The sequence below is a fragment of the Vidua chalybeata genome, chromosome Z (genome assembly GCF_026979565.1).
Source record: "Vidua chalybeata isolate OUT-0048 chromosome Z, bVidCha1 merged haplotype, whole genome shotgun sequence".
Taxonomy (NCBI): domain Eukaryota; kingdom Metazoa; phylum Chordata; class Aves; order Passeriformes; family Viduidae; genus Vidua; species Vidua chalybeata.
Genome location: NC_071570.1, coordinates 72,448,363 through 72,464,558, shown reverse-complemented (window position 1 = coordinate 72,464,558; position 16,196 = coordinate 72,448,363). Strand labels below are relative to the sequence as shown.

Genomic DNA, 16,196 nt, shown 5'->3' with positions numbered 1-16,196 from the left:
GTGGGTGGTAATATCGCAGTCCTCAGCCTTGTTGTTTGGAACGTTTTACGGAGTCATCAAGATTTTCCTTCTCTCTTTTCTGTCTTTATTTCTCTCCTTTCTTGTTACGTCTTGGCAAAGTATAGCTAACATATTCTACCCCTTGCTCTGTACCAAAGTCTGTGGTGAGGACTGGCAGGTTGTTAGTTGTAAAAGCTGAGAGCTTTGTAGCCAACGCTTCTGCAATTATACAGAAGTGCTGGAAGGGCTGGTTGCTGGATTTTAGGTGACTGTACAGTAAAAGGATGTGGACTGGTGTCTTTGTTCAACAAAGAATTTACAGCGAACATCACATCCCCAACCAAATGGGTCGTGATACGGTCAGACAGGGAAGTTTCCTTAACAGTTTGGCAACTGAAATGGGACCCTAGGCCACCACCTTCACAGCCTTCCTTCTTCAAACATCCAACTGCCGTGGAGTTCATGGGGAGCTGTGTGAGTTCACCTGAGATCCTTGAAGCAGGGAGGATACAAAGGATGAATGCTAAAATTCCCCAAGTATATTCAACGTAAGCTACAAGGGTCTCAAACTGTTTTTAATAAATGTCTCTAATTATTTCAGACTTTTCCTTCCTGAAGCGTTATGTACATAGTTGGTGAAATTAGGTTAGTGTGTTGAGTATGGGTGCACAGCCTGATCAGCAAAAGGCACACTTAAAAGGGTTTTTCGGGTCTCTCCTAAGTTGCACAGGGGACTGAGGTCACCTGTTAGGTGTGCAGGGGAGATTGAGGTCTCTCCTAAGGCATGTGGGGGCTGCAGTTCCCTGTAAAGCACGCAGGGGGTTTGGAGTCCCTAGTAAGGCACACAGGGGCTGGGGTTCCTCGAAAGGCCTGCAGGGGCTTGAGGTTTAGGGTCAGCTGTTGAAAAGGGTCAGTCAGTCCTAAACAACAGGCAAAAGCTGTTCAGAACAGATTCGTGATCTCTGCTGCTCTTCACCAGCTGGAGTGGGGTGACGAACTCAGATGCCCAAATCCAGAGTGGCACAAATGAGTGTCACAAGGCACCCAGTGTGCTGATGTAACCCGTCCCAGAGAAGCCATCAGGAGCTCCAGGGAGAGCTCTGACAGTGCCCAGTGAGTTCTCAACAGCCTGCGGCCATCCAGGGGAAGGGAGAGTCCATGACAGACTGTACCCATATTCACAGCCGGTCTCCAAGGTGAACTGCCCATATCCCAGCATTGCTCTGTGAACATTGCCGGCTGATTTGAGGGATTAACTAAACTTGGTATAGCAAGAAAAGATTGGTAGGAGAGTTGTTTTAAGTATTTTAAAAGATTAAGTAGGAAACTATTAAAAACCTGTGCTGTATCATGTGTAAGTGACAGTGTTTTAGTGTGTGGTGATTCCTTGAACACATTTCAAGAGTTTATTTTGCAACTAACAAATAGGCAACCGGTGCACAGATGGACCACATCTCTGGAAAGCACACACACTGAAGGAGTTAGTTGTTCACTCTAGATTGCTGCTATGTGCACACAGTCTCTTCAAAGAGGGAGACCCACAAAGATCTGATGTAGAGGTACACTCATCTTCAAACCATGTTTGTTACTATTTGAATAGATTTTTTGTGGTGTAAATTTGAAACACCATGCCAAAAGGAGGTTCTTCAGAAGGTATGCTGAAGTGCTGCTTTATTTTTTGTATGTGCATGACTAGTACTTGCTTGTAATGGTGGTAATTCTGCATATATGTCCAAAAAGTAGTTATAATCGCACATTTTTCTGCGTGTACATTTATTTAAAGTATGAGGATGGTAAACATGCAAATAATATTTGAAGACTTTCTCCAGAATATGGAGAACTGTTGCAGTTGTCTGGTAAGATTTGCTATTCATAAACAAAGGGCATTCTCAGTGGCCTGGTTTACTGGTGCGGTTACAGGAGCAGGAAGTCTTTTCAGTATTTAAAATAATGTTATATCTATTAGTGTGGGGATAATATGCAAAGAGTTATTTTCTTCCTGGATAATATGCAAAGAGTGCTGCCTGAGCAAGAAACTGTCTCTGTTGCCTAGGGTTTTGTATTGCTCCTTTGGTGCAAAACAAAAGGAAAAGCTGCTGTTTAAAAAAAAGTTGTGAATGAGAAAGTATTTTTAGCTTTAGGAGATATGTTAGGGCCCTTGAATCTGCAGAGACTTTGTCACTTACTGCACTGCAATTAAGATACAAAATTACTGGATTCAGCTCTTATACAATCAGTTCATGAAAATAACTTGTCATAAGAAAACTGTGATGAGAATGAATGGTTGCAGTACTAGTTTGTGTTGCTCTAGCAGAAAGGGAACAGAGTGCATCTCCATCCATGTTTCAGCTGTGTCAAAAGGAAATTTAAGTATTTAGGCTGTATTTTGGGGAAGGGGCAATAAATGATAACAAAGAGAAGCCATAATTAAGCTCCAATGTCTGATCACAAAAGGTAGGCATGAAGTTTTCTCAGAGCTGTGGCATCTGACATCCATGGATTCCTGGGTTAGGGGAATTGACTAAGTCTTTGACTGAGACAACTGAGAACTTTGAGAATAGCTAGTGGAGAGGTAATGCAGAAATTAGGACCTCATGAGAGATCGATTGCAACTATATACAGTTGCAGCAGGAGCACCAGCCTGTTTTAACTCAGTGGCAACAGCAGGAGGAACCCAAAGTTCTAAGGCCACAACGAACACATAGATATCACATCTTAACACCTTTAATCCAAAAATCTGATAGCAGTACCTGATGATGGAGAAAAACATCACCAGTGTGAGCAAATGAAACACATTTCGAGGTAAAGCAGAATACCAATTCTGACAAGAATATTTAGTTACTCTGGCTAGATGGTTTCATGATAAATCCTATGGAGGGACACAGGCAATATTTATCCAAGTACAAAAATTATGGCCAGCTCCAGGAATTTATGCCACCACAAAAGAGAATCACAAATGGCTGCCCAATTTGACATGAGTTTTCAAGTAGCAGACAGAGCTCACAGTTAAGGAGGGTGACCATGGACTGATCTCCATTTTCAGGGACTGCAAAGAGACCCTGCAGGCATGCCACCTGTGGCTGGGTGGTAGTAGACCAGCTGTCAGGCTGGGCAGAAGCCTTTTTATCCAACAAAAAAGTCTTAGTCGGGAAGAATAATAGAAGACTTCTTAAAGAAATCAGGGCTCATTTTATAGCAAATATGATACCAAAATTTTCCAGATAGAAACTTTCTACAAAAGTTTTGAGTATTAGAAAGCAGGCAGTCCTTATGAAGCATGCTGGTCACTCGGAGGACCCTTCCCCCAATTAATTGCCCTGAGGGTTGAGGGGTTTTATCATACACACGGATTTACATAATCATTAGCTATCCCCACGTACTTGATGTATATGTTTTACTTTATTTTACATTGTCACAGCCCTTATCGAAATTCCTTATATGTTCTTTGGGCGTCTTCTTCCTTGGTCTTCAACATCTGCTGTCCTTTTGAGGTGGCTGCTCCTCGACCCCCACTTTTGAGTAAGCGCAATATTGTTTATAACTCCTGCTTTGTCAGCCTTGCAGAGCTTAGCTGGCATCCTGCTTGTGTCTTGCATGACTTCTGTTTGATTAAGTTACATCCTATTTTTATTTCTCCAAGGCTATGCTGTTCTGTTCTACTGTCCTAATCAAATACAATCAATCAGCTTGCTAATAATACCAAGGTCACGTACACGTTCAAGCCTCATATGAACCATTTATTTAAAGAGTTGGCCTCAATGATCATGGTAGGTCCCTTCCAATTCAGAATATCCTCTGTGTGAACTCACATCAGTTAAGCCCTGTTCGATGGTGATGAATGCTTGACTCTGTATGTTAACAAGTAGAGAAGGATCAGTCTCTAGATCAGTAACTGACTTTTGAGGATCCTTTGTGGTTTCATATCCACAAATATGTTCGTCCTATGACATTCTTGTTAGCCTTCATACTGTTAAGTTTGTTACTTGTTATAATGCTGTATATAGGAGCAGTGGTTAAATGCATGGAAATGTTTTTGTTTCTCTCTTAGTATATTAGCAGGTATGGTCAATTAAAACATGGGTGGGAGTGTTAAGAGATATAGTCAATGCAGATAGCTCAGTGTGCAGCTGCAGTGCCAGCTGCAGATTGGGCTCTGACTGGCAGGAACCCAGGGAAAGAGATTGTGAACGAGTGCCTTTTTATTTTGCATTTTATTAGTTTCTTTAAAAGGGGTGAAGAAAAGTGATCTAAGAGGAAAGCTGTCCTGTGAGTTGGAGAAAAGTAACCTAAGAGGAAGACTGTCCTGGGAGGCCAGAAGCCACTGAATATTTCCATTCAGATGGCCCTGAGAGTTCTTGGGATCAGTAGTGCGGGGACCTCCAGCTTTGTGACCCAACATTGTACCAGAGAGAAGAGCAGCCATTTTTCAAGAGAGAAGCTCGCCTCCTCCATGCCTCATGGCGCTGGTTTTGCAGCAGCCTGAATCTGGAGTCAAGATTTCTCTCTGCAGGTCTTAGAAAGTGCCGGGTTCGAGTTATGAGGTTACGGATGGAGAACCGAAAGTTCTTTCTCATATCTTGACGGGCTGGAACAGACACAATTCACAGAATTCACAGAATGACTAGGTTGGAAGAGACCTTCAAGATCTTCGAGTCCAATCCATGCCCTAACACCTCAACTAAACTATGGCATTGAGTGCCATATCCAGTCTTGTTTTAAACACATCCAGGGATGGTGACTCCACCACCTCCCCGGGAAGACCATCCCAGTACTTTATCACTCTCTCACTTCACTTTCAAAAGTGAAAACCTTTTTCCTAATATCCAACCTATATTTCCCCTGATGCAGCTTGAGACTGTGTCCTCCTGTCCTGTCAGTTGCTGCCTGGAGAAAGAGACCAACCCCCACCTGACTACGACCACCTTTCAGAAGTTGTAGAGAGTGATAAGGTCACCTCTGAGGCTGCTTTTCTCCAGGCTAAACACCCCCAGCTCCTTCAGTCATTCCTCACAGGACTTGTGTTCCAAGCCCCTCACCAGCCTTGTTGCCCTCCTCTGGACGCGCTCCAGCGTCTCAACGTCCTTCCCGAACGGAGGGCCCAGAACTGGACACAGCACTCAAGGTGTGGCCTCACCAGTGCTGAGTACAGGGGAAGGATGATGTCCCTGCTCCTGCTGGCCACACTATTCCTGACACAGGCCAGATGCCATTGGCCTTCTTGGCCATCAGGGCACACTGCTGGCTCATGTTCAGCCGGCTGTCAGCCAGTACCCCCAGGTCCTCTTCCGCCCGGGCACTGTCCAGCTGCACTGTCCCCAGCCTATAATGTTGCAGGGGGTTATTGTGGCCAAAATGCAGGACTTGGCACTTGGACTTATTAAACTTCATCCTATTGGACTCTGCCCATCCATCCAACCATTCCAGGTCTCTCTGCAGAGCCCTTCTACCTTCCAACAGATCGACACACGATCCCAGCTTAGTGTCGTCCACAAATTTACTCAATCCCCTCATCCATGTCATCAGTAAAGATATTGAACAGAACTGGCCCCAGCACAGACCCCTGAGGGACATCACTGGTGACTGGCTGCCAGCCAGATGCAGCGCTGTTCAACCAAGGTCACAAGGTCAGAGCCCAGACCTTTAGGGACCCCAGGAATCTCTCTTGTGATGGCAGCCCCACTCCGTCCCACCCCACCCAATCCCACATCTTCCTGTGCCCAGAAGGCAACTGGAAGAGGATAAGCCCAAGTAAGGTGCTTGCCATGAATACCCCATGTGTCCCTTAAATTTCTGTCTGCTCTGCCCACACCACCCCTCTTGTGGACAGAGCAGAACCCTGCCCAGGATCTTTTATGCATTCACACCTGTCCCTTCTGACATCCCACTGCTCCCACTGATCCTCACAGGTGATGTGGAGCAATTCCTGCTGCCTGCTCAAGTGGCAGCTGCTGAGCACTAGGGACACCAAGCCTGTCATCGCCCTAGTGGCACAGCTCCCCAGCACCAGTGCTGCCGCCTGGCCACATGTCCTCCTCCCCTTGGCAGGGCTGAGCCATATATAAATGACAAGGGCAAGGGTGGCAGAGGGTGGCAGGGAGTCCTAAGGCATAGTCAGGGCGCCACAGCCACCGGGCTGAGTCCTGCTGCTGGGGCTTGGGCCAAGCTACAGTAGGGCAGCGAGGGACCCTGAGGGTTTTGGCTCACCAGTGAGCCTGATGGCTGCCTCTCGCATGGACTTGTGTGGGCTCTGCAGGTACATCACGGACTGGCGCAGGTACCCATCTGCTCTGTCTCTGTCCTCTTCCAGCTGAAAAGAGCACAAGGGGACTGAGGGAAGGGTTGCCACTGATTCTTCCCCTTGGACAGGCAGCCCCTGCATCCAGGATTGGCATCCCTGCATGGACAGTGCTGATGGCCGGCCAACAGCTGGGTTGGAGGGAGCATAGTGATGGTAACTCCACAGGGAGCCTCCGTGCTGTCCTGATGCCAAAGCACAGCTGGGCTTGGGCTCTCTTGGCAGCCTGGCTCAGGGAAGCACAGGAGCCTGCAGAAGAGACTGCTGGGCCACACACCCGAGGGGAGTAGGCTGTTGGTGATGAGTGCAGCAGTAGGCAGGGGCCACAGCTGCCAGCCCCTCACAGTGGGTATTGAGGGCAGAGGGCTTGTTCAGACACAGTCTGGGGCTTTGAGGCCACCCTTACCAGACACTCGCCAAACCTCCACAGCTCTTCTGTCTCCAGGAGCTGCACAAGATTCCACTTCTTCAGGAATATCGTTGCTTGAATCAGGGTTTCCCAAGAGGCCTGCAGAGCAGCAGAGACTGGGAGATGGCACAGCATCCCAGGGCACAGGCCCAGCCAAAGGCCAGGAGGAGGTCGGAGTGCTGCGGTCTTTGAGACATTAGAGCAGAAGGCAGCTGAGCCCGCTCACAGGGGACACTAGCAGCTCAGTGTCCTCACCTCTGCCACAAACTGGTTCTCATCATACATGTGGTAGAACAGCGGGAGCAGGCTCTGGTGCACGCAGTCCTGCAGGGGCCATTCTCCTTCTTCCTCTACTAACTGCATCACTGCTTCAAAGAGGTGAATGGAGACCAGCTGCACATGGCTGTCATCCTAGTGAAGAGAGCAAGAACCTCAGCACGGCCTACTCCAGGCCTAACTGGGCACGGAACTGAAGATCCACAAGGGAACAGTTTCCTGGCAGCATCTCAAGGGGTGGGGGAAAAGAGGTGGGCACAGAGCTTTACATTGTCAAAGAGTGGCCGGAATGCCTCAGCCAGCTGCAGAGCAAGGGAACTAGTAATTGGCAGATGTCTGTTCAGGAACATCTCATTTAGCACAGAGAGTGTCATCCACACCACCTCCCTGTCTTCATCCTTCAGCACCTCGGTGAGGCTTTCACTCAGGTTTTGCATGCTTTCAGCCTGTGTGGAACACAATGTAATCTTGTGAAGCCATGAAAGGTTGCATTGCCAAAACCACTCCAGCAGCTCGATCCCATGCTGCTGCCTCAGAGCCCAGATGCCAAAGGCTTTGGCCAGGCAAATGGGGAGTTAGGAGAGCTGGAAGAAGCTGCCCATCTTCTGAAGTCCATCCAAATGCAAGCTACTGTGTCACTCAGCTCCACACTGCAATCACAGCTTCAGCTGGGCAGCCTGCTTCTCACCATAGAAGGTCTCTTGCAGAGTACCATGAGGCATCTGAGCACCAGGAGACGCATTGGTCTGCACTCCTTGAATAGGTAGATTTGGACAAGCTGTAGGATGCGTTTGTCCCAGTTCTCTAACTTAAGGCAAGGCAGGGCCTGAAACACAGACAGCAGTGACAGTGTCACAAGTGTCACCCCAGCAGCAAGGGACAAAGGGCACAGAGCAGAGCCCACCTCTGCTCCTCGTTCACTGACTGCAGGACTCCCCTGCAGCTGCATCTCCAAGAGGGCAGAGTGGTGGGACACAGCTCGGCAAGGCAGTGCTTGCCATCAGGCTCACCTCAACAAGGAAGGCCATGGCAGCCACCTCCCAGCGTGCCTCCTCTCTGCGGAGCAGCCTGAACAGGCAGCGTGCAATCCGGTAACACAAAGGCTGTGAGGTCCTGAGCATTGCTCTGGCAGGGGAAAAAAGACACTGTTGACTCTGAGCAGGGCAGGCAGACCTCTCCTGGGACTGACTCACAGAAGCCTCTTCTTTCACCACTACCTCTTGCAAGGAGGAAGGTGGAGCCAAACACCAGCAGGCTCATTTCAGGAATGAAGAGGCTGGAAAACCACCCTTTCCGCCCACGGGGCAGTCCTGTGCCCCAGGCTGTCAGTGGCCCTCAAGATGCAACCGCCCTGTTCCCAGCAGGCTGTCCTCAGTGAGGCTGCCTGCAGACACAGCTCCTGCTTTGTGCCATCAGCACAGAGATGCTGGCACTCCTCACGGAAAAGAGATGCTGGCGCTTTGGGTTCTGGCTGCTCCAGTGCACCCAGCTCTTCAAGGCTTTGTCACTCTGCTGCACCATCCCTCAGTGACAAGTCCCTCTCACCCATGATCACAGGGATTCTGTAGACACTGTGGAGAAATAACAGCTGGGGCGGGGAGAATGGGGCTCTCACCTGGCCAGAAGACCCACTGTATGGTGGTGGGTGTCAGTGCTGAGGAGTGTGTCCCAGCCACACTCACGTTCAACTTCAGGCACCACATCCTCATACTCAAGCTCACAGAGCAGTGCTTTCATGGTCATCAATGCAAATCTGTGTGCAGAGCAAAGCCCAGGTGATGCCAGGAATCCTGGACCCAGCTCCAAGGGCACTGTGGAGATGGAGGACCAGTGGAGCACCTGTTGGGGTTCTTGGGCAGGAAGTGCTTGTGCTGACATTGCCTCCAGAAGGCATTGACTTTCACTGGCATCTGCTCTGTGCTGGAGAAAACTTGGAAGAGCAGGGCCACAAAGAGGCAAGGAAAATACAGAATCAACATCTCTGGGCGCTCAGGCAGGTGAATGATCTCCCACAGTGCTCTGGTTGCCTGCAAAAACCAAAACAGCCAGAGACCACGCTCAGCACCAAGACATCTCTGTGGCAGGGCCCAGGCATGGGAGAATGAAGCTCAGACTTTGCTCTGTGCCTGGGGGAGCAGCATCTGCCCTGGCTGCCTCTGCAACTGCCACAAACCCAGGCTTCTAGAACACCACATGAGGCATGGAATGCAATGATGGATGGGGGACTGAGGATGGAGAGATGCCAGAGAGGCAGCCCTTGAGGATATGCTTGGGTCTAGTCCAGAAACTCACGGCCAGAGGAAAGACATCTGAGTCGTCCTTATCGGAGGTGGATGTGCTGTGCAGCGGCCAGTCCTCCAGCACACAGAGGAGCTCTGGCAGCACCTTCTCTGCAGTTCCATGTGAGGAGACAATTGCCCTCCACATGGTCACAGCAACTCTGCAGGCCCAGAACTCTGTGTCACTGGGGTTTTGGCCACAACACCGTGGCCTGGCCTGGCCAGCTGCAGCTGGTCAGCAGCTCTGCCCCTGCCCTCTGCCCCTCTCCAGCAGCACCCAGCCACACTGCTACTGTGAGTAGCAGACAGCCAAGTGATGGTGCCTTGAAGGACAGGGAAGGAGCATGGCAGCAGGGTCTTGGGCTGACATGCCACGACTGGGAAACAATGGCATCGGAGGGGCCTCTGAAAATTTTCCTCTTTCTGCCACCACTTGTGAGGCAGTGTCTACATGTTGTTGATGGGCTCTCAGGATGATGAATCTTGAGCCTTCCAGACCAATGGGCCTCGTACCTGTCACACGATGGGGCACACCGCAGAAGGGTCACCACCACATCATGTGGCTGTGCAAGGGTCATCTCCCGCAGGGTCTTATCTAGTCTGTGCTCAGCAGACACATCCGTGATGGATGAGAGCCACTGGTAAATGTCCCTCACAATGGTCGGCACCTGGAGGAGACATGTGAGGGAATTGGAGCGCCACTAGAGAGAGCCATTTCCCTAGCTTACCTCAAGAATGTTTTCCTTTGCAATTCACCGTGCTGGACTTGAAAAGCATTGACAAGGCTGTCTGGGGCTTTGTGTCCATCCTTACCATGCACTCTTCACCTCTCCATTTCATTTCCAACAGATACTTGCACTTCCTTTCTTGCAGGAATGTGTTAACTTGAAGCAGAGTTTCCCAGGAGGCCTGTAGAGCAGTAGATACCAGGAGATTTAACCACTGCTGAGACTACAGAACCTCCATCCCCTGCTCCTGGGCAAGGCTCAGGGCCTTTCTTTTCCCTTAGTGGGAAGATGCAGCAGCTGAGAAACCAAATTCAGGAGCCTGGGCAGAGTGATGGGTCAGCCCCCACCCCAGGCACCTAGTACTGCCAGGACAGCAGAAAAGAGGTATCCCAGAACTGCTGCTCTGTAGCTAAGAGGAGGAGGATGCAGTGGCCATTGGCTCCACCAGGCATCCGCACAGGAGGCAGCCAAGTCACATCCAAATTGGACACCAGCATTTCAGAAGTTCTAACCTCTGCCACAAACCGGTTCTTATCATGCAAGTGGCGGAACAGTGGGAACAGGCTCTGGCGTAAAATTCTCTCTAGGGGCTTTTTTCCCTCTTCCTCTACCAAATTCATCACTGCTTGAAAGAGGTTAATGGAGAGCAGCTGCACACGGCTCATATCCTAATTAAAAGAAAGAGAGCAAGAACCTCAGAACTGACTGCTCCACACCCACCTGGGCATGGAACTGAAAATCCACAAGGGAAGAGTTTCCTGGCAGCACCCAGCACCTGTGGTGGGGGGCACAGAGCCTTACATTGTCAATGAGTGGCCGAAGTGCCTCAACCAGCTGCAGAGCGAGAGAACTGGCAATTGGCACATCTCTGTTCAGGAGCATCTCTCTTAGCACAGAGAGTGTCATCCCCTTCACCTCCCCGTCTTCATCCTTCAGCACCTCTGTGAGGCTTTCAGTCAGGGCCCACATTGTGCTGGCCTGTGTGGAACACAATGTAATGTTGTGAAGCCATGAAAGGCTGCACTGCCACAGCCACTCCAGCAGTTCAATCCCATGCTGCTGCCTCAGATCCCCGAAGCCAAAAGCCTGTTCTGATGGAGTCTGGAAGATGAATGGCAAGTCAGCAGAGCTGGAAGAAGCTGCCCGTCTTCTGAAGACCATCCAAGTGCAAGCTACTGTGTTACTCAACCCCACACTGGCTGGCTGGCTGCCTGCTTCTTACCATAGAGGGTCTCTTGCAGAGTACCACGAGGCATCTGAGCACCAGGAGACGCATCACTCTGCATTCCCTCAATAGGTAGACTGGGAAAAGCTGTAGGATGTGTTCACCGCATTGCTTTACGTTAAGGCAAGGCAGGATCTGGAACACAAAGCAGTGACAGGGATGCACAGCTGATACTACCCTATCACTGCACAGGGCTAGGTATGGACAACAGTAAGGACATATGCAAGATCAAAGACACCAGAGCCTAAAGGTAGTAGAGGCTGCAGAGCACCCCTGTGCTTCCACTCTCCTGCACAGGCTGCTCACTCCCTCCACTCTGTCCATCAGCTCTTGGCAGCCTCCAATATCTTGGCCTTGACCAGGCATGATGGAGGAGGAGCTGTCACAAGAATAACACAAACCATAGGGGTCACCCCAGCAGCAAGGGACAAAGGGCACAGAGCAGAGCCCACCTCTGCTCCTCGTTCACTGACTGCAGGACTCCCCTGCAGCTGCATCTCCAAGAGGGCAGAGTGGTGGGACACAGCTCGGCAAGGCAGTGCTTGCCATCAGGCTCACCTCAACAAGGAAGGCCATGGCAGCCACCTCCCAGCGTGCCTCCTCTCTGCGGAGCAGCCTGAACAGGCAGCGTGCAATCCGGTAACACAAAGGCTGTGAGGTCCTGAGCATTGCTCTGGCAGGGGAAAAAAGACACTGTTGACTCTGAGCAGGGCAGGCAGACCTCTCCTGGGACTGACTCACAGAAGCCTCTTCTTTCACCACTACCTCTTGCAAGGAGGAAGGTGGAGCCAAACACCAGCAGGCTCATTTCAGGAATGAAGAGGCTGGAAAACCACCCTTTCCGCCCACGGGGCAGTCCTGTGCCCCAGGCTGTCAGTGGCCCTCAAGATGCAACCGCCCTGTTCCCAGCAGGCTGTCCTCAGTGAGGCTGCCTGCAGACACAGCTCCTGCTCTGTGCCATCAGCACAGAGACGTAGGCACTCCTCACGGAAAAGAGATGCTGGCGCTTTGGGTTCTGGCTGCTCCAGTGCACCCAGCTCTTCAAGGCTTTGTCACTCTGCTGCACCATCCCTCAGTGACAAGTCCCTCTCACCCATGATCACAGGGATTCTGTAGACACTGTGGAGAAATAACAGCTGGGGCGGGGAGAATGGGGCTCTCACCTGGCCAGAAGACCCACTGTATGGTGGTGGGTGTCAGTGCTGAGGAGTGTGTCCCAGCCACACTCACGTTCAACTTCAGGCACCACATCCTCATACTCAAGCTCACAGAGCAGTGCTTTCATGGTCATCAATGCAAATCTGTGTGCAGAGCAAAGCCCAGGTGATGCCAGGAATCCTGGACCCAGCTCCAAGGGCACTGTGGAGATGGAGGACCAGTGGAGCACCTGTTGGGGTTCTTGGGCAGGAAGTGCTTGTGCTGACATTGCCTCCAGAAGGCATTGACTTTCACTGGCATCTGCTCTGTGCTGGAGAAAACTTGGAAGAGCAGGGCCACAAAGAGGCAAGGAAAATACAGAATCAACATCTCTGGGCGCTCAGGCAGGTGAATGATCTCCCACAGTGCTCTGGTTGCCTGCAAAAACCAAAACAGCCAGAGACCACGCTCAGCACCAAGACATCTCTGTGGCAGGGCCCAGGCATGGGAGAATGAAGCTCAGACTTTGCTCTGTGCCTGGGGGAGCAGCATCTGCCCTGGCTGCCTCTGCAACTGCCACAAACCCAGGCTTCTAGAACACCACATGAGGCATGGAATGCAATGATGGATGGGGGACTGAGGATGGAGAGATGCCAGAGAGGCAGCCCTTGAGGATATGCTTGGGTCTAGTCCAGAAACTCACGGCCAGAGGAAAGACATCTGAGTCGTCCTTATCGGAGGTGGATGTGCTGTGCAGCGGCCAGTCCTCCAGCACACAGAGGAGCTCTGGCAGCACCTTCTCTGCAGTTCCATGTGAGGAGACAATTGCCCTCCACATGGTCACAGCAACTCTGCAGGCCCAGAACTCTGTGTCACTGGGGTTTTGGCCACAACACCGTGGCCTGGCCTGGCCAGCTGCAGCTGGTCAGCAGCACTGCCCCTGCCCTCTGCCCCTCTCCAGCAGCACCCAGCCACACTGCTACTGTGAGTAGCAGACAGCCAAGTGATGGTGCCTTGAAGGACAGGGAAGGAGCATGGCAGCAGGGTCTTGGGCTGACATGCCACGACTGGGAAACAATGGCATCGGAGGGGCCTCTGAAAATTTTCCTCTTTCTGCCACCACTTGTGAGGCAGTGTCTACATGTTGTTGATGGGCTCTCAGGATGATGAATCTTGAGCCTTCCAGACCAATGGGCCTCGTACCTGTCACACGATGGGGCACACCGCAGAAGGGTCACCACCACATCATGTGGCTGTGCAAGGGTCATCTCCCGCAGGGTCTTATCTAGTCTGTGCTCAGCAGACACATCCGTGATGGATGAGAGCCACTGGTAAATGTCCCTCACAATGGTCGGCACCTGGAGGAGACATGTGAGGGAATTGGAGCGCCACTAGAGAGAGCCATTTCCCTAGCTTACCTCAAGAATGTTTTCCTTTGCAATTCACCGTGCTGGACTTGAAAAGCATTGACAAGGCTGTCTGGGGCTTTGTGTCCATCCTTACCATGCACTCTTCACCTCTCCATTTCATTTCCAACAGATACTTGCACTTCCTCTCTTGCATGGAATTGGTGTGCCACTGGAGAGAGCCATTTCCCCAGCTTACCCCCATGTAGTGCTTCCTTTTCTAGCACACTGTGCTGGTCTAAAAGTCTGTTGGATGCCCAGCAGACTCAGCTTGAGAATGTACACATTTGCTCGTTGGCCAAGTCCTTGCCATAGACAACTTACTTTCTTCAGTCTGGAAGTGCCACTTTCCATGATCTTAGCACAGCACTTTCCATGATCCAGCATGGCACAGTCCTCTGCTTTACAGAAGTCAGCATTTGCCATGTCCTCAGGGGCCATTCTGGTATTGTCTTCAGGATCAGTAGGCTTATGGAAGTTCAAAAGTATCTTAAGGCAGGAAAAAGACGGATGTCAAATCCAGTGCTCTGCAGCAGTGCTTGGCTGAGCTGCAATGGCAAGTCCAGCCCAGGCAGGGAAGTCTGCAGGTACCTGTGCATTTCTGCGGAAGTGGCAATGGGTGCGCTTCTTCTTTTCTGGCAGTTTCTCAACTGGATTTGGCAAAAAGCAAGCACAGTCAGAGCTGAGGGAGTGCAGGAGAGGCTGGAGAACACAGTTAAGCCCTGCACTCCCCAGCGAGGGTCAGCTCTCAGACAACAGCTCTTGGGGGCACCAGTCCCTATCTCTCTGGCTGCAGCCTGGGGCTGAGGGTGCCCGGTGGATGGAGCAGGGCTACTGCGGGAATCAGCCCCATTCCCATCTCCCCTTCTTCCCTGGGGATGTCCACAGTGCATGGGATGGCCCAGCTCAGCCACTTACCTGCCTGCAGCAGCTGGACTCCCTCCACTTCTTCAGACTGCTGTGCTAGAGCAGCCCCAGGGCTTTTATCATCATCCTTGTCCTCCTCCCCCTTCTCCTCTTCCCTCCCCTTCACCGAGGTCGATCTGGGCATGCTTGGGGTTCTCTTCACTGGGAGTTCTTGCTGTTTGATCCTGCTGGAGCTTGGGCTTTGAGGGCTTCAGCCACAGGGAAGGGAGATGCCTTGGAAAAGACGACAGGGGTCAGCAAGACATGAGGTGGCTATGCAGGGCCTCCTTGCAGCCCCGCTCTGTTCCTTCCTGTCCTCTTGTGTACTCCGGGGTTATGTGGGTGGATGCTTTGATGCCAGAAATGGGTCACAAAGTGCCCATATGGTGGTGGGTCACAAAGGGGCCCCTGACACGTGACATCCAATTGGCAGTGCCTACGTCACAGTGGGTCACACAGGGGTCCATGGCATGTGCTATCCAATTGGCTGTGCCCATATAATGGTGGGTGGTTGCCATGAACATATGTTTATTGATGGAGAGATCATGTTCATACAGCAGAACAATGGGCATGTGTTGCTTTGAGGATGTCTCCACCAATGCTCTTTACCTGGATTTTCTGTCTGATCCTTTCTCAAGCCCCTATGTCTTCATCCTCTAGGGTTCTCATGTTTGTCCCAGTGGGTCAGACTTCAACCTCCAGGGCTTTCATCCTGCAGCCCAAAGAGAGAGGGAAACAAAACACACCACATCAAAGTCACCTCGTTTGTTCACAATAAAAGGACAGTTACAAGCACAACCCAGAAGACCTTTTACCTCAGCAAGGCATCAACACTGGTGACAATGCCAAGAGTGTGGATAGTGGGTGCCTCTGCCATACTCTACCCCAGAACCACAGTCATGATCTGTGGCATTCCAAGACACAGAGGAGGATGCTGAGGCAGGGACACCTTGGGAAGAAACACCCCTTTAAGTTAGGGTGACACAAAGAGTTGCTCTCCCACAGTTCCTTGCTCTTAGATGTTAATAACCCAAGTTATCGCTTGTCATCCCTTTCCTCCTCCTCCGTTCTAGAATGTTCCCTGCTCCTGCCTTCCCTATTGATCCCCATCCTCACAGCTCCTCCCCTGAATCCCAGTTGGTTGTTACCCTGTAACCCTGCCTCTGTACTGCCCCTATTCTCTTTGCTCATTGGCCCTCAGCCCTGATTGGCCCTCAGACCTTCCTCATCCCATATAGAATCCTGGACCCTTCTTTGTTCTTCGCTCTTTTTCCCTGGTCCCTTTCAGTGTGCTGATAATAAAGGCTACTGGAATACCATACAAAGAGCCCCTCCTGTGCTTCTTCATCAACCCTCAGATAACAACGTGTGGTGTGAGCATCTGGTGCGCGCTGAGTTGTCCCCTTCTCCTAGGGGACGCTCTTGGGAACGCAGTGGCTTCAGCAGCTCCTGCCGTGCCACTGCAATGATCTGACCGGTGTCTTTGGAGTGGTGGCGCCTCCAAAGTTCAAAGTAGATGCAATGTTACCGAGTTG

At 51.1% G+C, this 16,196-nt stretch overlaps 1 protein-coding gene across 3 annotated transcripts; it reads right to left on the bottom strand.

The window, feature by feature from the left end:
* Window positions 1–3,498: 3,498 nt before the first annotated feature.
* Window positions 3,499–15,000, bottom strand: LOC128782475 (maestro heat-like repeat family member 5). 3 transcript variants are annotated; one of them, XM_053932836.1, is made up of 24 exons: window positions 14,674–15,000; window positions 14,347–14,405; window positions 14,080–14,244; window positions 13,853–13,927; window positions 13,553–13,707; window positions 13,053–13,200; window positions 12,600–12,787; window positions 12,376–12,513; window positions 11,771–11,885; window positions 11,210–11,347; window positions 10,789–10,965; window positions 10,500–10,655; window positions 10,073–10,168; window positions 9,773–9,927; window positions 9,273–9,420; window positions 8,820–9,007; window positions 8,596–8,733; window positions 7,991–8,105; window positions 7,669–7,806; window positions 7,250–7,426; window positions 6,960–7,115; window positions 6,702–6,803; window positions 6,205–6,307; window positions 3,499–4,585 (listed from the first exon to the last, which is right to left on the bottom strand). In XM_053932836.1, the coding sequence occupies exons 1-24, from the start codon at window positions 14,804–14,806 to the stop codon at window positions 4,362–4,364; spliced, it is 3,387 nt and encodes a 1,128-aa protein (XP_053788811.1). In that variant the 5' UTR covers window positions 14,807–15,000; the 3' UTR covers window positions 3,499–4,361. The 3 variants fall into 3 exon arrangements, with proteins under 3 accessions (XP_053788811.1, XP_053788813.1, XP_053788812.1); XM_053932838.1 differs by lacking the exon at window positions 14,347–14,405 and having other exon boundaries at window positions 14,674–14,761; XM_053932837.1 differs by lacking the exon at window positions 13,853–13,927 and having other exon boundaries at window positions 3,500–4,585.
* Between the last annotated feature and the right edge of the window lie 1,196 nt (window positions 15,001–16,196).